Source organism: Micromesistius poutassou (assembly GCF_964030765.1).
Source record: "Micromesistius poutassou genome assembly, chromosome: 4".
In the NCBI taxonomy this organism is placed as follows: Eukaryota; Metazoa; Chordata; class Actinopteri; order Gadiformes; family Gadidae; genus Micromesistius; species Micromesistius poutassou.
The window spans coordinates 19,401,859-19,427,775 of NC_140274.1; the positions used below are offsets into that span (position 1 = coordinate 19,401,859).

General features: G+C 40.7%; 6 protein-coding genes across 6 annotated transcripts; 3 read left to right on the forward strand and 3 right to left on the reverse strand.

Annotated features, from left to right (window-relative positions):
• Positions 1-695: 695 nt before the first annotated feature.
• LOC311341582 (olfactory receptor 1496-like) lies at positions 696-1,712 on the forward strand (the record flags this gene model as incomplete). The annotated part of the gene is made up of 1 exon (XM_084466403.1): positions 696-1,712. The coding sequence occupies one exon, from the start codon at positions 696-698 to the stop codon at positions 1,710-1,712; it is 1,017 nt and encodes a 338-aa protein (XP_084322529.1).
• Positions 1,713-1,988: 276 nt separating this feature from the next.
• LOC311341583 (olfactory receptor 11A1-like) lies at positions 1,989-4,783 on the reverse strand (the record flags this gene model as incomplete). Its single annotated transcript, XM_084466404.1, has 2 exons — positions 1,989-1,993; positions 3,904-4,783. The coding sequence occupies 2 exons, from the start codon at positions 4,781-4,783 to the stop codon at positions 1,989-1,991; spliced, it is 885 nt and encodes a 294-aa protein (XP_084322530.1).
• Positions 4,784-8,728: 3,945 nt separating this feature from the next.
• Positions 8,729-11,006, reverse strand: LOC311341584 (olfactory receptor 10A6-like; the record flags this gene model as incomplete). The annotated part of the gene is made up of 2 exons (XM_084466405.1): positions 8,729-8,908; positions 10,113-11,006. 2 exons carry the CDS (start codon positions 11,004-11,006, stop codon positions 8,729-8,731), a joined length of 1,074 nt encoding a protein of 357 aa, XP_084322531.1.
• Positions 11,007-11,420: 414 nt separating this feature from the next.
• Positions 11,421-13,544, reverse strand: LOC311341586 (olfactory receptor 2G6-like; the record flags this gene model as incomplete). The annotated part of the gene is made up of 2 exons (XM_084466406.1): positions 11,421-11,462; positions 12,651-13,544. The coding sequence occupies 2 exons, from the start codon at positions 13,542-13,544 to the stop codon at positions 11,421-11,423; spliced, it is 936 nt and encodes a 311-aa protein (XP_084322532.1).
• Positions 13,545-15,276: 1,732 nt separating this feature from the next.
• LOC311342095 (olfactory receptor 11A1-like) lies at positions 15,277-16,203 on the forward strand (the record flags this gene model as incomplete). The annotated part of the gene is made up of 1 exon (XM_084466928.1): positions 15,277-16,203. One exon carries the CDS (start codon positions 15,277-15,279, stop codon positions 16,201-16,203), a length of 927 nt encoding a protein of 308 aa, XP_084323054.1.
• Positions 16,204-21,378: 5,175 nt separating this feature from the next.
• LOC311342094 (olfactory receptor 11A1-like) lies at positions 21,379-22,308 on the forward strand (the record flags this gene model as incomplete). Its single annotated transcript, XM_084466927.1, has 1 exon — positions 21,379-22,308. One exon carries the CDS (start codon positions 21,379-21,381, stop codon positions 22,306-22,308), a length of 930 nt encoding a protein of 309 aa, XP_084323053.1.
• Between the last annotated feature and the right edge of the window lie 3,609 nt (positions 22,309-25,917).

The window sequence follows — 25,917 nt, forward strand, 5'->3', positions numbered from 1 at the left end:
GAGGGACTACTTTTTTGTATTTGTTAAAAAAAAATGCTTTTCCGACTTTCTCGCTTTTTCAAAATTGAGGGTGTCTATGACTTTCATTTCCCATACTTACGTAACCGTTTTATAAAAGCAATAGATCACTTCAGTCTGTGAAATGTTTTCATTATACCACAGTTAAGGGGCGTTGTCCGTCCCGAACTGCAGCGGAGGGACGGCGACCCCCTTAACTGTGGTATAATGAGAACATACCACAGCCTGTCGTGATCTATTGCTTAAGTATACATATATGTATACTGTATATACATAATTTAGATAAACAATTAAACCCATTTTCTTTTTTCTCAGTAACTCTTTTGTGGGCCATAAAACAACTCGCGGTGGGCCGGGTTTGGCCCGCGGGCCGCCTATTGGGGACCACTGATATATATTCATGTTCATCCATTCATTATCGCCACCATAGGGATTTGTTTGGCGAGGTATGTCACATGACCAGCTCTTATTAGGTCAGAGCAGGTGACATTAAGATCACACTATAAGATGAGATGATGCCACCGGCAAACAGAGAGTAGACAGACAGACAGACCTTTAAATGTGCAAAGTGTTTCTCATGTTCCCCACGTAGGGCAGCATGGCATCAGACTCAGGGGTTGGACCCTCAGGGCTTTTATTGATGGAATGATTGGTTTGCAGTGCAGCTCCTCATCAGCATGAATCAGAGCTTCCTCTATACTGTTGTGTCTCTGACTGCCTACGGCCCCCCAGGCGTGCTAAACTATGTCTTCTTCGTGCTCTGCCTGCTCCTGTATGTGTTGACTCTGTGTGCTAATGTTCTACTGATTGCTCTGATCCTCAGCGATCCCAACCTCCTCAAGCCCATGTACACCTTCCTGCTGCACCTGGCGCTCAATGGCATCGTGGGTTCATGCGCTGTGTGTCCCAAGGTGATGCAGAGCCTGCTGTCCCACGATCCCTTCATGTCCTACGGGGGCTGTCTGCTGCAGGTGCTCTTCGTCAACGTGTATGGGTCCTGTGCATACGCCATCCTGGCGGTGATGGCCTACGACCGCTACATCTCCATCTGCAAGCCACTGCAGTACCACACCATCATCACTCCGGCCCGGGTCCGCGTGCTGCTGGCCACCGCCTACCTGTTCCCCGTGGGGCTGACGTCGGTGCAGGTGTACCTCACGTCGCGACTGCCCCTCTGCCGCTTCGCCGTCAACAAGATGTTCTGTGACAATCTGGTGGTGGTGAAGCTGGCGTGCTTCAGAAGAGACCTGGACAACGTGTACGGCCTGTTCATCGTCTGCAGCCTGGTGCTGTTCCCCTTCGTCTGCGTGCTGCTCTCCTACATGCGGATCTTATCCGTCAGCTGGAGGGCCTCCAAGGCCTCTCAGCGCAAAGCCCTGAGCACCTGTGCTCCTCACCTCATCATCTTCATCAACTTCTCCACCATCATCTTCTACTCTGTGCTCTACAACCGGAGGGACAACGTGTCGGTGCTGGGGAACTTCCTCAACTCCACCCTGTTCGCCCTGCTGCCCCCCCTCTTCCACCCCCTGGTGTACGGTCTCAGGACCAAGGAGATCCAGCGCTCCATCCAGAAGGTGCTCCTCGCCGCCTGGCCTCGCCCCGGCCCGGTGCCGGCTCCCCTACGGGTCGTACCTGTCGACCGGAGTCCGCATCCGGCCTCACGACGGCTGGGGAGCCAACCAATCAGCTAAACCCTGGTTCATTTCTCAACTCTTGTCTGGTTCTGTTGTTCAATAATCTGTTTATTACAGGGAAGTATTTTGTTTATTTCAATTGTGGCTGGTAGTGTGGGTTTTATTCAGATTGTTTTGTTCATAATGCAGACTCCCCTCTTTCCTGTACAACTGAAACTACTTCCTGTGCAGCATGTTTGTTGTTGTGTTGCTGAATGTTGCTCCACTGTTTCAGAAGTGCTGCTGGAAAGCAGCTCATTACACACAACAGTCTGAGCTCTGTGTCCTGTGGCGTCAGGCTGAGAGTGGTCACACAAACATGAGGGACAAACGCCAGCTAGATGATGTTCTCTAAACACCAGATAACTGGCTCCATGGGGAGGAGCTAGGAACACTAACAATGTTAATGACATGAGGACACACACACACACACACACACACACACAACAAAGTACATGATGAACCTGTATTTAATGATCTTAAATTGTGGCCTATTCCTTTTTATTTGTAGATACAACAAAATATAAAATTCACTATATATATATACTATATTATATTATATTTATATATACATCTATATATATACAAGCCTATATATATTTATTTATTAATGTTGCAGTGCTATTCTTAGTGAATAGTATTCACAAAATGGCCCTAAGTTCATAAACCAATTCATTAAAAATATCTCATAACACAATCGACCTATACAATTTAATAAATTATTTAGACCATCTCCAACATTACTCCAAAATTAATCTCATCACCGCATTGTTAAATGCTTGATCCCTTCCAGATGTGCATTCTTCCTCCACACTTCCACATCATCCGCCACCACAACTATGGACCAGATGTTTCCTCTACCGAGCAGAAACATTAAGCTCAAAGCGCCATGGCAGAATATTCCGATTTCAACTAAAATATTGATTAAAAGCCGTTACAGATGAATTAATGTCTAATCCTTTCTGGTGGTATAATGAGAATGAACCACTATGGGGACGTTATTGGTGGACAATGTGGGCCTACTGTGGCTCAGCTTGTCCTTGGCAGAGGATCCTCCCCCTGTGCGATTACAACACCACCGTTTATTACTTACATAAATAACCTCAAATATTGTTTATTACATTAAAAAAATGGGCTACTATATGAATTGTTTATATGATATATTTATTTATATAAGACATTTATTTTTGTTTACTGTATAAACTACAATACTGCAAACGATTGTACAAAAATGTAAAGCAACACCAACTCACCATTAAGTCTTTTATTATTTCATAAAATTGTTACATTACAACAAATATATGATATATTACAAGGTACAACATTATCAAGTGTTACTACAATATAGATTAAAGGAGCTATATGTAACAAATGTCCTGTACTAAATCATAAAATGACCATGCATGTCAGAGATTAAAGAAACCTCCTCTGAAATATAAGTTTTGGCTCTGAAAGTTTGTCTTTGTTTTGGCCTGTGGGTTATTAGACCCCCAGCAGCGGACTACATTCTAACTTCATGAAAAGTTATGAATGATGGTTTAAGCTAGGTAGTACAGAGAATATAAAGCTAAGTATCTTACACATTAAGAAGCCAGGATCCTAGGTAGCTTCGACGTTAAGGAGCTAGGTAGCTAAGTAGTTTAGAAGGTAATGTGCTATGTAGATCGGTAGCTTAGACATTAATGGGTTAGGGAACTAGATAGCTTAGGAATTAAGAATATAGGTAGCTAGGTAGGTTAGCTGTTTAGGTGCTAGGTCCCTGGGTAGCTTAGATGTTATGGAGCTAGGTAGCTAGGTAGTTCAGGCATTAAGGAGCTGGGTAGCTAAGTAGCTTAGATGTTAAGGACCTGGGTAGCTAGGCATGTCAGATATTTAGGCGGTAGGTAGCTAAGAAGTTCAGACACTAAGGTGTTAGGTAGCTAAATAGCTTAGATGTTAAGGAGCTTTGTTGCTAGATAGATAGCTAAATATACAAACAATATAAATCATATTAACACAATACAATGTATTGAATAGAAGTACAATACATTCAATATAAATTTACAAAGGTATTCAATACATATATCACTACCATCATCTTCCAAATCCCACTTTTCCACTGTTGAACCCAAATGTATTCATGTCATGCTTGGAATCTAAGACTGTGAAGGAAACCTTAAGATCAATTTCTTAGAAAGAAGAATAGACTTGACTATGTTTCGTAAGTTGCATGACCTCAGTCCATAAATAACAGGGTTAAAAATTGGTTGGATGGTGAGAAAGTACAGCGATAAAACGATACGCAATATCCTGGGAACACCGGTCATATTGAATCTACCCTGAAATATTTCAAAACAACACCCAAAAGAGAAATTGATCAGGGAGGCGATGTGGGGGGTGCAGGTACTGAATGCTTTCTGTCTGGTCTCTTTAGAACCAACGACACAAACCCTGAGGATCTTGGTGTAGGAGAGCAGGATGGAGATGAGAGGAACCACCACGGCCAGTATGGTGGACACGATCCCGTACACATTGTTCACGGTGGTGTCAGAACACGCCAGCTTAACAATAGGGAAGTTATCACAATAGATCTTGTGGATTCTGTTCCCACACAGCACTAGGGAGGAACTCAGAATGATACACCCAAGGCTCTCCAGAGAAGAGTACAGCCATACAGCAGTGATCAGCAGAGCCACCCTGTTAGAGCTCATCTGAGCCTTATAATGCAGAGGACAGCAGATAGCAAGGTACCTATCATAGGACATCAAAGCCAGGTTACAAAACTCCCCACAGCTATAGCTATACAGGTTGTAGATCTGTAGGAAACACATGGATCTAGATATAGTGTGAGTGTCAGAGGTGATCTGCAGCAGGAGGAATGGAAATAGACCACCGCTACCATACAGTTGATTAACCAACAGGCTACACAGAAACACATACATAGGCTCATGTAGGCTCCTCTTCATACAAATAGTTACAATGAGCAAAGCATTCGCAACCACAATCACAATGTACAGCAACAAAACAATCACAAAGTATAAGTACTTCAGATAGCCCATGTCCAGGTAGGCAGTCAGTATGAAATATGGAAACTGGCTTGAATTGACCATGATAACTTTCATTCTCAGAAGAAGTTCATCACAGGAGATAGTTTTTTGTTCCTGTTTTAGGACTATTATCGTGTTGTCTTTTAGAAGAATGTCCCTACTTAAATTACTTCAAACTAAAAATAAGACTCATATCTGATAACATTTCTCATCTTAGACATCAGAAGACACTTTACATCAGAACATTTAGTGTGATCCCCATACCTGACCGCCAAACGCTTACCACTCCCTCTCTGAGCCTAGAACATGACCTCAAATCTTTAAAACAGTTTCAAATGACAGAGGGAAGACGTAGCAGACATTGTGGCCTCTGCTTTAACCAGGACCTCCAGTCCGTTAGACTGAGCTAAGGCTCTCCTCTCCTCTCTTATAAAGCTTCTCTCAACACCAGAAACCATAGGAGCAGGACCTCTGACGTGGTCAACAGGGACCATCAAGAGGCTCCATCCTTTACGGCCTCTGCCCACTAGGAAACCAGCCCGCCCGTCGGGAGAAGACCCCTGTAGAGTCTGGAGGCAGAGATGTTTTCAAAGCGGTTTGATAATCAGGCAGAGGGTTAGTACCTTTAGTACCTATCTGGATTCAAATGTGGACGTTCATACATAACCTATTGTTTTCTTGTTCATTGTTTAAAATTAACTTAAATTTCTGCTTAACTGTTGACCAGAGCAGCAAGTCATATTGCTTAAACGTAGGAAAATGCATGCTTGACTGCAGTTATTTTTATGTTTAAAGCAAAACTCCAACATTTGGGGAAATAGGGTTATTTTCCAGTGACCAAGTCCATTGAGAAGCACTGTCTAATTTTTTTCTATCATCAGTGTTGGATTTGACCTTGTTAGCATGTGACAGAATTAGCCTTCGACCAAGTTAACCAAAATCAATGGAAGCAGATGAGATTAACTGTCACTCTGAAACAGTGTTAATTTCGTCAGACGAGACGAGACTAAATATGTTCGTCAACAACCTATTTTTCTATGACTAAGATGAGACGATGACGAGACTGCACCAATGTCCAAAAACGCTGACTAAGACTAAATTAACATGCATTCTTGTTGACAAAAAAAGACGAGACTAAAATGTTTTGCATAAAATAAAAAATAAGATAAAATCTCTCTCCATTTTTGTCTACAATCGTCTCTACTTTTTCCTCATGAGATAGAATATTCAGCTGTTACACCTTCAAAATATTCAGAATGTGTTCGTGCTGTTGCTGCTAGCTAGAGCGCGGAACGGGCCGCATTTTTCTGTCCGAGCCCGGCCCGCGTCCGACAGAAGTAAAGCCGGCCACACACCGTGTTGTGTTGGGCTTAACAGAGCCCGACCCGAGCCAGACAGGCATTAAGATATATATGTCCGAGTCCGACACAGTTAAAGTACATTTTTTTCTCGCACTAGTAATGACATGTTTACATTTGTACCATGAAAGCATGCCTTTATTAAATGAATGCAAGTGTAACAAAGTTCAAATAGATAATTCCACTTGCAGGCCTGTTTGGTTTTTGTATCGTTGTTGGTAAGTTGAGGGGGTAAATAGTGACACCTAGTGGTTGGTGGTGCTGTCTTGGAACGGTGCATGTGCCGTCATTGTCCCATTCTATGAACACTACGCTATAGGTTCTGTTGGGCAAGCCTCCATTGCACATGTCATGCATTGTATCTTTTGTTGTCATTGCATCGATGTATATGATGTGTACTTCTGTTTTTGATGTGTGGAGTATGTTTAGTGCATAGCTGATACATGTGTGGTTATTTTGTTGATTTTATGGATATGTTCGATTGTTGGCCATGTGGCGGCAAGCTAACGCGCATGTTGTGTTGTTTAGTGTGCGCACCGTCCGATTGTCCTGACCACATGTGTGTCCACTCATCGTTTCAGGTATTGTTTTTGCATATTTTTCATATACATTGTTTCATTGTATTGAATCCATTCTATGAACCCTACGCTACAGTGTGCGCACCGTCCGATTGTCCTGACCGCATGTGTGTCCACTCATCGTTTCAGAAAATAAACGCGTTTGATTGGACAATCATCATCATCGTCGTTACTGAACACAACGCAGATCATGACTGTTACACAAGGCATTTTGGAATTGTCAACCGATCAGCGCAACAAGCTCGCGATAACTGCGAGAACAATCATAACTTCATAATACTTCCACACAGGATACTTTCCTTGATTTTCGATTGTTTTGTAACATATTTCAGCCATAATATTCTCCCAACATAACATAAGCTGTAAGACTTGCGCATAGCCACAAGGGGGCAACAGCTGATTCATACATAGATGAAGGGGGCGGGCTTTTAAAGCCACAGAACACGCCCACCTCTACCTGCCTATTTAACTTGGACTCCGCCATTTTAGAATCAGAATCTCTTGGGCGGCGTATCGATTAGATGTAAAGCTTAGAGACGCTCCGCGCGTGTTATATACGATCCCTCTCCTTTTGTTTCATAGACGATAGACAATAGACCAACCACCTTAACCCAATAAAGTGAGTTAAAAGCGATCCTGTCTCGGCGGCCTTTCCTGGACTAATACATCATAACAGTTTTGAACTCTCCCGATGCCAATTTCTTCTTAACGTCCTCCATCGCTTACTTGCATTGCATTGTCACATATAGTCTAGTAGTCACTGCACGTGTATGGAGGTAGATTTGTGTCTTTATTATGCAATCAAACAGAATAGGTTTGAGAGCAAAACTTTCCACACTGCAATCAAAAAATGTTTTATTGCAAGTAAAATAAATGTGAAAAAAAAGTATAAAAAATGTATTAATGGGAATCCAAAAGTTTTGTTTGTAAATCCAAAAGTTTTGTTTGCGAATCCAAAAGTTTTGTTTGCGAATCCAAAAGTTTTGCTTGCGAATCCAAAAGTTTTGCTTGCGAATCCAAAAGTTTTGCTTGCTGTTGAGCTGAATCTCGTGGGCGGGACCTACGCCGAAAGATGTAAGACACGTCTCTATTGGCCAGTCTCGATCGGAGTGACAGCTTGGCAACATCCACAGTTAGTAACGAGAGGGAGTTTTGAAGTCCATGATGAGAACGAGCGGGACTCGGGAGCGGAGTTGCCAAGCTGTCACTCCGATCGAGACTGGCCAATAGAGACGTGTCTTACATCTTTCGGCGTAGGTCCCGCCCATGAGATTCAGCTCAACAACAAGCAAAACTTTTGGATTCGCAAGCAAAACTTTTAGATTTGCAAGCAAAACTTTTGGATTCACAAGGAAAACTTTTGGATTCGCAAACAAAACTTTTGGATTCGCAAACAAAACTTTTGGATTTGCAAACAAAACTTTTGGATTCCCATTAATACATTTTTAATCACATTTATTTTACTTGCAATAAAACATTTTTTGATTGCAGTGTCGATAGTTTTGCTCTCAAATCTATTTTTTGATTGCAGTGTGGAAAGTTTTGCTCTCAAACCTATTCTGTTTGATTGCATAATAAAGACACAAATCTACCTCCATACACGTGAGCGTGCGCGTGCTGTGTTTCACGTGTGACGCGTGTGGAATGTGTGCAATGCACGGCTTGTAGTTCAGAACAAGTTCATCATTTGTGAATGTGTCTCTTAAATTCGAAAAACAGACACGTTTAACAAAGTTGCATTCATCAAAATTCATTCAACAAGTGTATTTTGTCAGGTAATTATGACATTTAACCAATATTTGAGATGTGTGAAACACTAGGCCTATTTGACTGAAATGGTTTTCAGAAATAATCGTTGACTAAGATACCTTGAGTTCTCTTTTGACTATAACTAGACTAAAATGACGAGACTTTTAGTCGACTAAAACTTGACTAACAAAAAAAGATATGTGAATGACTAAATATGACTAAAACTAACAAGGACATTTGGCACAAGACTAAGACTAAGACTAAATAAAAATAGGTGACAAAATTAACACTGCTCTGAAACAATCAAGATGTATTTTTTGTATTTAGATGATGAGCTCAGAGCCCTCTGCCCTTAGCCCTGGGTTAAGGGGGATGTAAGGGATGGGCTCAGAGTCCTCTGCCCTTAGGCCTGGCTTAAGGGGGTTGTAAGGGATGAGCTCAGAGTCCTCTGACTTTAGCCCTGGCTTAAGGGGGTTGTAAGGGATGAGCTCAGAGTCCTCTGTCTTTAGCCCTGGGTTAAGGGGGATGTAAGCGAAGAGCTCAGATTCCTCCGTCTTTAGCCCTGGGTTAAGCTGGATTTAAGGGATGAGCTCAAAGCCCAGTCCTCTGCCCTTAGCCCTGGGTTAATGGAGATTTAAGGGATGATCTCAAAGCCCAGTCCTCTGCTCTTAGCCCTGGGTTAATGGAGATGTAATGGATAAGCTCAGACTCCTCTGCCTTTAGCCCTGGGTTAAGGGGGATTTGAGGAAGATCAGATTTGACCTACAGAAGGCCATGAGAGACGCCAAAAGAGCCTACAGAGACAAACTGAGAGAGTCTAACTACCACCGCTCCAACCCCAGACCATGTGGTGTGGAATGCCGTCCATCAGCAAATATAAAGGGAGCTAAAGTAGAGACCTAGCCTGCTGCCTGTCTCCCAGGCCAGCTCATAGCTTCTACACTCTCCCTACTGTAAGGTGGGCTGAGGACCAGGATGACTGCCCTCTGTCCCTCACTATGGAGGAGAGTTTAATAAAGACTAAATCCTCTGAAGTAGTTAGGGCCAGGTTGCGTTCCAGGCGGTGTCCTCAGAGGTTTTTATCTCCATATTCAACCTTTCCCTGAAACAGTCTGCAGTCCGTCCTGCCTCAAACAGACAACTATTGTCCCTGTACCCAAGAAACCTTCCATCCCCTGCCTACATGACCGCCACGTTGCACTGACCCCCATCGTCATGAAGTGCTTCAAGCGGCTAGTAAGACCCCACATCTGCACCATCCTGGTGCAAATACGGCTAACACCGTATTTGCATACCCCCCAACAGCGCCCTGACCATACACACATCTCCCATCTGGAAAAGGGAAGCGGTGGTAGTAGTTCACATAGTGAATTATCACTTAGTTATCTTCTACCAATCTCTACTAGTGAACTACTACAAACTGCTTAGGGAAATACGTCTGATCACTTAGTGAACTGCTATTAACCACTTAGTGAACTACTACTAATCACTTAGTGAACGACTTCTGATCCCTGAGTTTGGTGCATTGGGCATACGTTCACTTAGACATCAGTATTGGGAGAAGTTGTTGGTAGTTGGATCTCTGTGTTAAGAAGTTGGTAAAAAATAAACATGACACCTTTAATGATTATGATGATATCTAAGCATTCACCTTATTTATTAATACATTTTAAATATACACGATTTAATGAGAGAAAACACTTTAACATTTCTGATTTCTGACATTCTAAATCCGTACATAATTGGGTTAAATAGTGGCTGGCCGATCAGAAAGTACAAGGATAAAAATACACGCAGAAGATTTAGAACACCAGTTGTATTAAATCTACTTTGCAGTGTCTCAAAACAACAGCCAAAGGTGAAGTTAAGCAAGGAGGCGATGTGGGGGCTGCAGGTACTGACTGCTTTCTGTCTGGTCTCTTTGGAACTGGAGAGACAAACCCTGAGGATCTTGGTGTAGGAGAACAGGATGGGGATGAGGGGAACCAGGATAGTCATTGTTCCGGAGATTAACCCATAGATGTTATTAAGGCTTGTTTCAGTACACGCCAGTTTGACCACATAGTAGTTATGACAGGACAGCCTGTTTATGACATTCCCACACAGCGTTAAACGAAGATTCAGACAAAGGGTTATTAAGAACTTGATAAAAGAGTACAGCCATATGAGAGTGATCAACAGAGCCACCTTGTTAGAGGTCAGTCGAGCCTTATAATGCAGAGGACAGCAGATAGCAAGGTACCTATCATAGGACATCACAGCCAGGTTACAAAACTCCACAGATACATAGGTGTACAAGCAGTAGATCTGTAGGAAACACATGGATCTAGATATCGTGTGAGTGTCAGAGGTGATCTGCAGCAGGAGGAATGGAAATATACCAGCGCTACCATACAATTGATTAACCAACAGGCTACACAAAAGCACATACATAGGCTCATGTAGGCTCCTCTTCATACAAATAGTTACAATGAGAAAAGCATTCGCAACCACAATCACAATGTACAGCAACAAAACAATCGCAAAATAGAAGTACTTCAGATAGCCCATGTCCAGGTAGGCAGTCAGTATGAAATACGGAAACTGGCTTGAATTGATCATGATAACTTTCACTCTCAGAAGAAGTTCATCACAGGAGATTGTTGAACCTTCATTCCTGTTTTAGGACTATTATCATGTTGTCTTTTAGACAATGTCCCTACATAAATTACTTCAAAGCAAACATTTAGTGTGATCCCCACACCTGACCGCCACACACTTACCACTCCCTCTCTGAGCCTAGAACATGACCTCAAATCTTTAAAACAGTTTCAAATGACAGAGGGAAAATGTAGCAGACATTGTGGCCTCTGCTTTAACCAGGACCTCCAGTCCGTTAAACTGAGCTAAGGCTCTCCTTTCCTCTCCTCTCCTATAAAGCTTCTCTCAACACGAGAAACCATGGGAGCAGGACCTCTGACGTGGTCAACAGGGACCATCACATAGAGAGGCTCCATCTTTTACGGCCTCTGCCCACTAGGAGACCAGCCCGCCCGTCGGGAGAAGACCCCGTAGAGTCTGGAGGCAGAGATGTTTTCAAAGCAGTTTGATATTATCAGGCAGAGGGTTAGTACCTTTAGTACCTATCTGGATTCAAATGTGGACGTGCATACATAAACCCGTTGTTTTCTTCTGTGTCGTTTAAATTATCTTAAATTGCTGCTTAAAGGAGAACTCCGGCGATTTTTAACCCTATTATCGTTTTCCTGAGGTTCACCCCATGTTGAGGGAAGTAAAAAACCAGAAGAAAATTCATTAGACCAAGCCAGAGATCTGCACTGGCTGCCGGCGCTACGGAATAGCTATAAAGCTAACCTATGGGGGCAAGCTCTTTATCCGCTTTTGGGGCCTCTAAACACATTCAGACACCATTCAAAGACCTATGTAACACGAGTTGGTTCCTTGCGAGACACCAGCGTGCTCGTTTAACTCAAGTAGTGTGGCAAAACAGTATAAACGTTGTGTTTTTGCATGTAAACACTCACCGCAGATTACCCTGTTGACATATCTAGAAAGCCCTTACTAGCCGATAGCAGAATGGATGCGCACGGATGCACAGCCACTGTGGCTAGTGGCTGGGAGTTAGGGCCAGGTGGCGTTCCAGGCGGTGTCCTCAGAGGTTTTTATCTCCATATTCAAGTCTGCAGTCCGTCCTGCCTCAAATAGACGACTATTGTCCCCGTACCCAAGAAACCTTCCATCACCTGCCTACATGACCACCACGTAGCACTGACCCCCATCGTCATGAAGTGCTTCGAGCGGCTAGTAAGACCCCACATCTGCACCATCCTCCCTTATTTGCATATCCCCCCTACAGCGCCCTGACCGTACATACATCTCCCATCTGGAAAAGGGAAGCGGTGGTAGTAGTTCACGTAGTGAACTATCGCTTAGTTAACTTCTACCAATCTCTACTAGTGAACTACTGCAAACCACTCAGGGAACTACGTCTGATCACTTAGTGAACTGCTATTAACCACTTAGTGAACTACTACTAATCACTTAGTGAACGACTACTGATCCCTGAGTTTGGTGCATTGGGCATACGTTCACTTAGACATCAGTATTGGGAGAAGTTGTTGGTAGTTGGATCTCTGTGTTAAGAAGATGGTATGTTATGGTATTATTATGCTGATATGTAAGCATTCACCTAATTTATTAATACATTTTAAACATACATGATTTAAGAAGAGAAAACACTTTAACATTTCTGATTTCTGACATTCTAAATCCGTACATAAATGGGTTAAATAGTGGCTGGCCGATCAGAAAGTACAAGGATAAAAATACACGCAGAAGATTGGGAACACCAGTTGTATCAAATCTACTTTGCAGTGTCTCAAAACAACAGCCAAAGGTGAAGTTAAGCAAGGAGGCGATGTGGGGGCTGCAGGTACTGACTGCTTTCTGTCTGGTCTCTTTGGAACTGGAGAGACAAACTCTGAGGATCTTGGCGTAGGAGAACAGGATGGGGATGAGGGGAACCAGGACAGTCAGGGTTCCGGAGATGAACCCATAGATGTTATTAAGGCTTGTTTCAGTACACGCCAGTTTGACCACATAGTAGTTATGACAGTACAGCCTGTTTATGACGTTCCCACACAGCGTTAAACGAAGATTCAGACAAAGGGTTACTAGGAACTTGATAAAAGAGTACAGCCATATGAGAGCGATCAACAGAGCCACCTTGTTAGAGGTCAGCCGAGCCTTATAATGCAGAGGACAGCAGATAGCAAGGTACCTATCATAGGACATCACAGCCAGGTTACAAAACTCCACAGATCCATAGGTGTACAAGCAGTAGATCTGTAGGAAACACATGGATCTAGATATCGTGTGAGTGTCAGAGGTGATCTGCAGCAGGAGGAATGGAAATAGACCAGCACTACCATACAGTTGATTAACCAACAGGCTACACAGAAACACATACATAGGCTCATGTAGGCTCCTCTTCATACAAATAGTTACAATGAGCAAAGCATTCGCAACCACAATCACAATGTACAGCAACAAAACAATCACAAAATAGAAGTACTTCAGATAGCCCATGTCCAGGTAGGCAGTCAGTATGAAATATGGAAACTGGCTTGAATTGACCATGATAACTCTCTCTCGTCACAAATTCATCACAGCAGATTTTTTTTTCCTGTTTTAGGACTGTTATCGTGTTGTCTTTTAGAAGAATGTCCCCACATTATTTACTTCAAACTAAAAATAAGACTCATATCTGAGTCTCTCATCTTGTACATCAGAAGACACTTTCCATCAGAACATTTAGTGTGATCCCCACACCTTACCACCACACACTTACCACTCCCTCTCTGAGCCTAGAACATGACCTCACATCTTTAAAATGGTTTCAAATGACAGAGGGAAGACATAGCAGACATTGTGGCCTCTGCTTTAACCTGGACCTCCAGTCCGTAAGACTGAGCTAAGGCTCTCCTCTGCTCCTATAAAGCTTCTCTCAACCCCAGAAACCATGGGAGCAGGACTTCTGACATCATCAACAAAGGACCAACTGGAACCTGCTACATCTTCTACATGTACACATTAGTGGCTTGTTGTGATAAAACAGTATGACCTACATCTGACAGCTGGGGAACATCAACGATGAATTATTGCACTTTTTGATCATCATCATCACATCTCCAGATTGACTGAAGTAGTAAACTATATTAAGTAGTTATTGTGTACTATATGAAGTAGTTATTATGTACCATATGAAGTACTTAATATATAGTATGTGAATTAGTTATTAGGTACTTTATGAAATAGTTGTTATAAAATATATAAAGTAGTTATAATGAATTGTATGAAGCAGTTATTATAAACTATACCAAGTAGTTATGTTGTACTATATGAAGTAGCCATATGTATTAAATTAAGTTTAATTTATTTGGTTATTTAATATATGAAGTAGTTAATATGCACTATATGAAGTAGTTAATATGTTCTTCATGAAGTAGTTATTATGTACTGATGAAGTAGTTAATATGTACTATGTTAATAGTTACAATAAACTATATGAATTAGTTATTATATCCCATAAGATAAAAATAACTAAATTAAGTCTATATACATACTACTTTAATACTATATAAGTGGTACGAGACTTTACATTGTCCCATTTTCCTGAGCTTGTTCAGCGAACAAATATCAAGACAGAAGAACATTACGTAACAAGGGTGGAAAGACAAACCCATTAAAGCTCTGTTTGTAGCTATATTTATCATGAAATAAGTAAAATTAAGAATTGATGATAAGACTTATAGTTAAATACAGCTGTGTTAAATATTAATAGTATTAATTGTAATTTTTAATAGTAATAGTTGTATTAAAAAAATAATAAAGTAGTTATGCACCAATGTGAATGTGTAAAAGATGTAACTGGTTCCATTTGGTCCTTTGTTGATGATGTCAGAGGTCCTGCTCCCATGGTTTCTGGGGTTGAGAGAAGCTTTATAGGAGCAGAGGAGAGCCTTCGCTCAGTCTAACGGACTGGAGGTCCAGGTTAAAGCAGAGGCCACAATGTCTGCTACGTCTTCCCTCTGTCATTTGAAACCGTTTTAAAGATGTGAGGTCATGTTCTAGGCTCAGAGAAGGAGTGGTAAGTGTGTGGCGGTCAGGTGTGGGGATCACACTAAATGTTCTGATGGAAAGTGTTTTCTGATGTCCAAGATGAGAGACGTTATCAGATATGAGTCTTCTTTTTAGTTGAGTGAATAATGTAGGGACATTCTTCTCAATGACGACCAGACGAACAATAGTCCTTAAACCGGAAGAAAGACCAATCTCCTGTGATGAACTTCTTCTGAGATTGAAAGTTATCATGGTCAATTCAAGCCAGTTTCCATATTTCATACTGACTGCCTACCTGGACATGGGCTATCTGAAGTATGTCTACTTTGTGATTGTTTTGTTGCTGTACATTGTGATTGTGGTTGCGAATGCTTTGCTCATTGTAACTATTTGTATGAAGAGGAGCCTACATGAGCCTATGTATGTGTTTCTGTGTAGCCTGTTGGTTAATCAACTGTATGGTAGTGCTGGTCTATTTCCATTCCTCCTGCTGCAGATCACCTCTGACACTCACACGATATCTAGATCCATGTGTTTCCTACAGATCTACTGCTTGTACACCTATGCAACTGTTGAGTTTTGTAACCTGGCTGTGATGTCCTATGATAGGTACCTTGCTATCTGCTGTCCTCTGCATTATAAGGCTCGGCTGACCTCTAACAAGGTGGCTCTGTTGATCGCTCTCATATGGCTGTACTCTTTTATCAAGTTCCTAATAACTCTTTGTCTGAATCTCCGTTTAAAACTCTGTGGGAAAGTTATGGACCGGCTGTACTGTCAAAACTACTATGTAACCAAACTGGCGTGTTTTGATACCACAGTTAACAATATCTACGGATTTTTTGCGATATTTCTGACCGTTTTTGTTCCATTGATCCCCATCCTGTTCTCCTACACCAAGATCCTCAGGGTTTGTGTCATTGGTTCTAAAGATACCAGACAGAAAGCAGTCAGTACCTGCAGCCCCCACATCGCCTCCCTGATCAATTTCTCTTTTGGGTGTTGTTTTGAAATATTTCAGAGTAGATTCAATATGACCGGTGTTCCCAGGATATTGCGCATAGTTTTATCACTGTACTTTCTCACTATCCAACCACTCTTTAACCCCATCATTTATGGACTGAGGTTATCTAAAATAAGACAGATGTGTAGATATGTTTTTGTCTGCAAGAAGTAAAGCAAAGGAGATTATTCTTTATTGTTCCCTAAGATAAGGATTGTAAGTGTGACCTTTTAAAATTCCTGAAGTAAGGTTAAGTAAATTTCCTAAATATTGCCCTTGATCACAGTTTCAGTCTCAAAGTGCTTCACAGGCCACATTATATGACACCCTAGCCCTCTGGTTAAGACACCTTCCTTGAGGGGGTTCACGGTCAGTAGGGTTGGGGTAAGTAGGGTTTTTTTGAACGGGGATAAGTTTAGTAGAGTAAGGGTTAATAGTCAAGTCAGGGTACCATAGCAGGGTAATGTTCAGGGCTAGGGTTAGATCAGGCATTACTTAATATGATACACATAAGCTAGCCTGTCCCTTTACAAAGCCATGTATCATTCTGATGATCTTTTTAAATGTCTCTTTGTTTAGATAAAGTTCGGCAGTAGCTCAGGAGGTAGAGTGGGCTGGCTGGTTACCGCAAGGTTGCTATTTCGATCCCCGGCTCCTCCTAGCTGAGTGTCGAGGTGTCCCTTAGCAAGACGCCTAACCTTAAAGGGGTAGTTCAGGATTTTGGACATTGGGTCATTTCCAAGTGAGCCAGTGTGTTATTTATCATTGGAGACCGTTTTCAACACTTTTCATTCAGTCCTTCTAGTTGCAGAAATCGCTGGTGCTAGGCTAGCACAACTCGAGGGGAACTGCTAGCCTGCCAATAAAAACAGTTTTACCCACTCCAAAGTACACCCAATGCAAACCAATTATAATGCCCGACTATCGAGGTAAATGTCTGTGTTGATAGAATAATATTAGAAATAAACCTATCCTTGTATCGCAATGATCACATTACATTTTGGGGGACTACTTTTCTCAGCAGCAGAATTTCACTTTGCTCTGGTGTAGCAACCAATTCACTACGGCAGAAGGTAAACAGAGAAGCGCACTCCAGGTAATATCAGTCCGCTGCTTCCGTAGCTTCCAACTACAGGGATTATAAACTAAATGCAATGCGATGCAAGGGTAAGTTTATTTCTAACACTATTCTATCAACACAGACATTTACATCGATAGTCTGGCATTATAATTGGTTTGCCTCGGGAGTGGGTAAATCAGTTTTTATTGGAAGGCTAGCAGTTCCCCTTGAGTTGCGCTAGCCTAGCACCAGCGATTTCTGCAACTAGAAGGACTGAATGAAAAGTGTTGAAAACAGTCTCCAATGATAAATAACACACTGGCTCACTTAGAAATGAGACCTGATGTCCAAAATACTGAACTACCCCTTTAACTGCTCCAGACAAGCTGGCTGTTGCCTTGCATGGTTGACTCCGTCGGTGTGTGAATGTGTGCATGAATGGGTGAATGTCAGGCAATATTGTAAAATGCTTTGGATAAAAGCGCTATATAGATGCAGTCCATTTACTATTTACCATTAAAGTCCCATTCCCTGCCTATGTTGCTGAATTAAGGTTGATAGTATAACGGTTCAATAAAACATATTTTGAAAGTTGATTGAAAGAATATGAATTAAATGTGTTTTTTCTGTTGAATGCATGCACAAAGGTCTCAGCTTCTGGTCATATTGGCTGTTGGGTATGTGAACTTTCTCACGTAAGGCTGTGGATGTGTAGTTTCAGCCTGTGTCCGTCTCATTGGAGATATGGATCCACACCTCTGCTCACCTATGAGGGAGTTGTTCTGTCCTGCTTACACTCCTCATGAAGTCCCAAAGAAAAGGAGTTGAAATTACATGTCAACTGAGTCAGTGGTGTTGATGTTAACTAAGGCATTCATTAATACATTGTTTTACATCATTATATTCACCCTAACCAACTAACCCTAAAGTTAACCATTACCCCAAACCTATGCTAATGCTAATAATACTTCAGACCTTCAGACCTTGACTTGTGTCTACAGCTGTGAAAACCATTGGTTTACTAGGAGAAAAGGGCAAATATAAGACAACATGAACAATATTGTATTCATTTTATTAATGCATGGTTAAATATGTTGTAGTTCAGATTGAAGCTACAATTTGAGTGTGATTTGTTTAAAAAATGCCATTACCATCCATTAGTGGGCGGAAAGGGAGAATATCTGTTTCTTGTTGACCACAAAGGCATCTGTATGAGACCATTACGATTCTAGAATGATCCTGGCTCATTTCTGACCAATCAGGGCATCTCTCTACTGATTGGCTAGAGGAATCCATCTTGCCTGTCTATCATATTCTCTTTACAACTCTTAAATCTGACCCACTACACCTTAAGGGGAAATCATAGACAAAGTTACGTGTGACTAGTTGCAAATAATGAAAGTATAAAATTACCTATCCTACACAGATATGTAGGATTCACATTAAGTATCATTCATATAAATATATGTGTTAAGTTATTAAAGAGTTATAACTATAACTTCTTACAGCAGAACTGATTTCTACACATCTGTCTTATTTTAGATAACCTCAGTCCATAAATGATAGGGTTTAAGATTGGTTGGATGGTGAGAAAGTACAGTGATAAAACTATGCGCAATATCCTGGGAACATCTGCCATATTGAATCTACTCTGAAATATTTCAAAACAACACCCAAAAGAGAAGTTCATCACAGGAGATTGGTCTTTGTTCCTGTTTTAGGACTATTATCGTGTTGTCTTTCATAAGAATGTTCCTACATAAATTACTTCAAAGTGAAAATAAGAAACTCATATCTGATAACGTCTCATCTTGGACATCAGAAGACACTTTCCATCAGAACATTTAGTGTGATCCCCACACCTGACCACCACACACTTACCACTCCAACTCTGAGCCTAGAACATGACCTCACATCTCTAAAACGGTTTCAAATGACAGAGGGAAGACGTAGCAGACATTGTGGCCTCTGTTTTAATCAGGACCTCCAGTCCGTAAAACTGAGCTAAGGCTCTCTTCTGCTCCTATAAAGCTTATCTCAACACCAGTAACCATGGGAGCAGGACTTCTGAAATCATCAACAAAGGACCAAATTGAACCTGCTACATCTTTTAAACGTGCACATTGGTGCATAACTTCTTTATTAACTTTTTTATTACAGCTATTACTACTAACAGATATTTAACATAGCTGTATTTAACTATAAGTCTCATCATCAATTCTTAATTTTACTTATTTCATGATAAATATACAAACAGAGCTTTAATGGGTTTGTCTTTCCACCCTTGTTACGTAATGTTCTTCTGCCTTGATATTTGTTCGCTGAACGAGCTCAGGAAAATGGGACAAAGTAAAGTCTCGTACCACTCATATAGTATTAAAGTAGTATGTATATAGACTTCATTTTGTTATTTTTAACTACTTCATATGGGACATAATAACTACTTCATATAGTTTATTGTAACTATTAATATTAACTACTTCATCAGTACATAATACCTACTTCATGAAGTACATATTAACTACTTCATATAGTGCATATTAACTACCTCATATATTACCAAATAACCAAATAAATGAAACTTAATTTAATACATATGGCTACTTCATATAGTACAACATAACTACTTGGTATAGTTTATAATACCTGCTTCATACAATTCATTATAACTACTTCATATATTTTATAACAACTATTTCATAAAGTACCTAATAACTAAATCACATAGTATATATTAATATATTAAGTACTATATATTATACTATATATTAAGTACTTCATATGGTACGTAATAAGTACTTCATATAGTACACAATAACTACTTAATATAGTTTATATTAACTACTTCATATAGTACATATTAACTACTTAATATTCTACATAATAAGTACTTCATATAGTACATAATAAGTACTTCATATAGTACATATTAACTACTTCATACAGTACATAAGAACTACTTGAGTCAATCTGGAGATGTGTTTAATAGAATGCAGATTTGGTGATGGCCTCCCAGAGTAGGAGGCTGGAAACGAGGAAGAGGAGGGTTCCACAGAGAGGTGGGCAGGCCCGGACTGGCCACCGGGAGCACCGGGAGTTTTCCTGCTGGCCTGGCCTGCTAAATGGCCCGCAAGCCGCAGATTAAAAAATAATAATAATTTTTAAAAAAAAGTTATTATTATTTTTTTTTTTTCGCAGTCAGGCCACTGAACTTAGAAGCAGGCCAGGCCAGTGCTTGTAGTTGTGGCGGCGCAATAGTTTGATAACTAATCAACTCTGACGCGTCAACTCTGGCGGCCTGTAATTCCGTAATTTTCGCATTATATTTCCCGGCCTGAATGATCTTCCCAGTCCGGCCCTGGAGGTGGGGGCTGTAAACGAGGAAGAGGAGGGTTCCACAGAGAGGTGGGGGCTATAAACGAGGAAGAGGAGGGTCCTACAGAGAGGTGGGGGCTGTAAACGAGGAAGAGGAGGGTCCTACAGAGAGGTGGGGGCTGTAAACGAGGAAGAGGAGGGTCCTACAGAGAGGTGGGGGCTGTAAACGATGAAGAGGAGGGTTCCAAAGACAGAGCCCTGGGGAATGCCTTCATTGTTTCCTCCAAGAGCACATCTAGAAGAGAAGGACATTTACAAATAATGTATATCTTTATATGTTCAATATGAAGTCATTATTTACAATAAGAAATATTTTTTATTACTATCAGAGGTAATTAATATAATTGTTAGGAAAGTAGTTAAGAATTTAGGAAAACAATGATCAAAAAGTGCAATAATTCATCGTTGATATTCCCCATGTGTCAGATGTAGGTCATACTGTTTTATCACAACAAGCCACTAATGTGTACGTGGAAGATGTAGCAGGTTCCAGTTGGTCCTTCGTTGATGATGTCAGAAGTCCTGCTCCCATGGTTTCTGGTGCTGAGAGAAGCTTTATAGGAGCAGAGGAGAGCCTTAGCTCAGTCTGACTGGAGGTCCAGGTTAAAGCAGAGGCCACAATGTCTGCTACGTCTTCCCTCTGTCATTTGAAACCATTTTAAAGATGTGAGGTCATGTTCTAGGCTCAGAGAGGGAGTGGTAAGTGTGTAGCGGTCAGGTGTGGGGATCACACTAAATGTTCTGATGAAAAGTGTCTTCTGATGTCCAAGATGAGTGACATTATCAGATATGTGACTTATTTTTAGTTTGAAGTGAATAATGTAGGGACATTCTTCTAAAAGACAACACGATAATAGTCCTACAACAGGAACAAATACCAATCCTGTGAAGAACTTCTGAGAGCGAAAGTTATCATGGTCAATTCAAGCCAGTTTCCATATTTCATACTGACTGCCTACCTGGACATGGGCTATCTGAAGTACTTCTATTTTGTGATTGTTCTGTTTCTGTACATTGTGATTGTGGTTGCGAATACTTTGCTCATTGTAACTATTTGTATGAAGAGGAGCCTACATGAGCCTATGTATGTGTTTCTGTGTAGCCTGTTGGTTAATCAATTGTATGGTAGCGCTGGTCTATTTCCATTCCTCCTGCTGCAGATCACCTCTGACACTCACACAATATCTAGATCCATGTGTTTCCTACAGATCTACTGCTTGTACACGTATGTCACTGTTGAGTTTTGTAACCTGGCTGTGATGTCCTATGATAGGTACCTTGCTATCTGCTGTCCTCTGCATTATAAGGCTCGGCTGACCTCTAACAAGGTGGCTCTGTTGATCGCTCTCATATGGCTGTACTCTTTTATCAAGTTCCTAATAACCCTTTGTCTGAATCTCCATTTAAAACTCTGTGGGAAAGTTATGGATCGGCTATACTGTCAAAACTACTATGTGACCAGACTTGCGTGTTTCGATACCACAGTAAACAATATCTATGGAGCTTTTGGAACATTTCTGACTGTTTTTGTTCCAATGATCCTCATCCTGTTCTCCTACACCAAGATCCTCATGGTTTGTGTCGTTGGTTCTAAAGAGACCAGACAGAAAGCAGTCAGTACCTGCACCCCCCACATCGCCTCCCTGTTCAATTTCTCTTTTGGGTGTTGTTTTGAAATATTTCAGAGTAGATTCAATATGACCGATGTTCCCAGGATATTGCGCATAGTTTTATCACTGTACTTTCTCACCATTCAACCAATCTTTAACCCTATCATTTATGGTCTGAGGTTATCTAAAATAAGACAGATGTGTAGAAATCAGTTCTGCTGTAAGAAGTTATAGTTATTACTTTTTAATAACTTAACAAATATATTGATATGAATGATACTTAATGTGAATCCTACATATCTGTGTAGGATAGGTAATTTTATACTTATATTATTTGCAACTAGTCCCAAATAACTTTATGTTTATGATTTCCCCTTAAAAGGTGTAGTCGGTCAGATTTAAGAGTTGTAAAGATAATGTGATAGACAGGCAAGATGAATTCCTCTAGCCAATCAGGAGAGAGATGCCCTGATTGGTCAGAAAATGAGCCAGGATCATTCTAGAATCGTAATGGTCTCATACAGAGGCCTTTGTGGTCAACTAGGAACAGATATTCACGCTATTACCCACTAAAAGCCAGAGGCATAGCCTCTGACTGACAATTGTCAGTCTTGCCCATCCAATCAGAGGGCTTTCCTTCGTTTACATTCACCATTTAAAAAAAGGCGCACTCCACACTCAGCACTCCGCTGAGAGCTCAAAAAAACAGTCAAATCGCGAACAACCGGCAGCTCCTCAGCCCCCACCTCCTGAACGTTTCTGTGAGAGCCCTCCCACTATACAAATATAAGAAATAAAGAAATATAGCCATTATACATTAGGCCTGTCTGTCAGTCGAGGAGGTCTCTCTCTCTCTCTCTCTCTGCGTGTGTGTGATAAGTTTTCATCTTTGCAGTAGGCTTGTCTTATATGGCCAATCTGTTTCAATTTGATGTGATGCACACCAAAGCTACGTTCATGCAGTTTTGTGCATGTTTAAAATGTTTATTGTCAGCTGTGACCGGAAGCGTTGAAGTGTTCAATAAATGTGACGCGCCGATGCATGGGTTCATGCAGTTTTGCGCAAGTTTAAAATGTTTCAGCGTAATTTGTCAGCTGTGATCAAATGCCTTTAATAAATTCCACCTTTATGTCATAAATATAACATGCCTTTGATTAGTGTTTGTATGGTGCATCTAATCTAGGCCTATCTTATTTTAAATCAAATTGGCTTTGCCCGCCAGTTTTTTTCTATGCCCACCCATGTGGACATTTCTGGCTACACCACTGCTAAGAGCTAATGGACGGTTATGGCATTTCTTAACAAATCACGCACAAATTGTAGCTCTTGAATCTAACCTACAGCATATTTAACAATGCATTAATAGTATACAATTAATAAAATATTGTTCATGTTGTCTTATATTTGCTTTTTTCTCCTTCTAAACCAGTGGTTTCCACAGCTGTAGACGCAAGTCTAACTAACTAAAGATCCACTTCAAATAGTACTGACCCTTCTGTGGTCACAGGTTTTGAAATGCAAATAATGATGTTTGCTGATTTCATCTAGTTTCCTGGATCCAAAACTATTCCCTGGTTTTAAATCGTAATGTTTTGAAGAACATCTATATACTAATTTGCAATTTGGAAATGGGACATTATTGCATTAACTTGTTTCATTTACAATTTCTTATTGATAAAGGTTGAACTGAACACAAAACATTAGTACATGTTCCTCTGGTGAACAAATGATTCTCTGACAAGCTTGGTGTGTCATTGGATATGGCTTAGTGCTCCATTGGTGGTCCCTCTGGCTGAACACTGGCTTGTATAATCCAGAATTATACATTCAAAATGTTGAGTTCAAGCTAACCTACTACCATTCAAATCGCATGATGATTCCCATGGACCTATAGCATGTTCAACACCAGGTCAGGGACCTATAGCATGTTCAACACCAGGTCATGTACCTATAGCATGTCAACACCAGGTCATGGACCCATAGACATCTTATAAGTAGACGCAGCATCGACCGCTACTGCCTACTGGCACTGACGAGACGCGGGCCGCCATCTTGGAGTGGTGATCCGCTCCACTCAGTGTAATTCATTTGGCAGGAGCAATGAACTGTCAGCGCATTTAATTAATCTTACCTCACTGAATACCACTGATTTTCACGCGTTTTTTTGTCATACGTGTAGCTATGATAAAGGACACATGTTTTGGCGTGTTTTATTATTCATAGTTGGCTTAACAGTAATAGAATATTCTTATATGCTATAAGTGACCAGATGTCCGAGATCAAAACTGGGAATATAATCCCCGAGAAGGGGAAAAAAACGGTCAGCTATTTTTAAGTAGAAGAAACAATATGATTAGGTTATATATACATATACGTATATCCTACATAAACAATGTATGAATACATTAGATATCTTAGGGACTTATAGACTGTATCTCTGTTGCTGCAGCAGCAGTTTATTCTGTCTTGACACTTGATATTTTGATTGATTGATATTTTGTATTACATTCTTCCCTTAAATTATGTTTAGAGTGATTGTTTTATATGTATTTTTTATGTATGTCGCTTTGGATAAAAGTGTCTGCCAAATACTTAAACATAAATAAACACCTGAAAGTTTTTATATCAGCTAAAACCACCATCTGTTTCACTGGATTCAGAATAAAACCAAATTCTGTCTTACCCAACAATGTTAGTATTTCAATATTGTTACTTGAACGACTTATTCATGGTTCCAATTATACTGTTAAGAAAGTATTGTCTTATACTTTGCCTAAAATTAGACAAAATAGAACATTTCCTTACAAAGACGAATGGGGCCGGGGAACTAAGTTTTAACTTAATATTTGCCTTGCAGAATTCAGCAAGATTAAAAGTGCAAATATATCAATAAAAATTGGGAATTATACACAAGTTAACATTCAATTCAATTTTATTTATAGAGTGCCAAAACATTACACGTCTCACGGCGCTTTACAGAGTATTGAACATTCAGAGAGAGCCCATGAGTAACAGGGGCGAGGAAAAACTCCCTAGAATTGGAGATACATATAGGAAGAAACCTCGAGCAGATCCACGACTCGAGGGCCTGACCCATCTGCCTAGGGTCAGTTACAGGGCAGTGAGGTTTGTATACATGATAAATGAATAGGTTAGTTAGGTGTAGAGAATAGAACATGGTGTTTAGAGCCACCTGGGGTGTATGTTACAAAGAGGCGGGATGGTTACCTTACCAGTATGATAATGCATGAATCCCATTTAGTGTCAGAAAGTTCAAATAGTCTAGTGTAGGGATGAATTGTCATAGGGATTAGGAATTGTCATAGGGCAGTAGTGGATCGCTAGGCAGTGCAGGCCAGGAATCCGGTCAAGGGGACAGCAACAGGCGATGGTAGGGCAGTCATAGGGATGGGACTTCAGGTGTGATGAGGGCCAAATACAAGGATGGCTAATAACTGGTAATGGTTTACCTCACAAGTGAGGTAAGGGGGAAGAGAGAGAAATATAGAGTGGGTTAATATTGCTATACGTTTCATGATGGTTAGTATTAAGTGTATCAATGGTACTATAGTGTTACACTATAGAGAGAAAAGGCAAGAAATGTTATATATTGATAATGATTTATCAAGTCTCAGTTCATAGCCGGGTGAACACAGTAGTTCAACAGTAATCCCAAAAATTACCCCATTCCAGTTAGGTAAGTGTGGCAGGACCTTTTCCTGTTTATCACACATTTCACGATGGTGGGCTACACAAAATTGGGTTGGAAAGCTAGACTAGCTATACTGTATAGCCACTGTCCATCTGATTGTCTAGTTAGCTAATATCATCATACGTGCTTT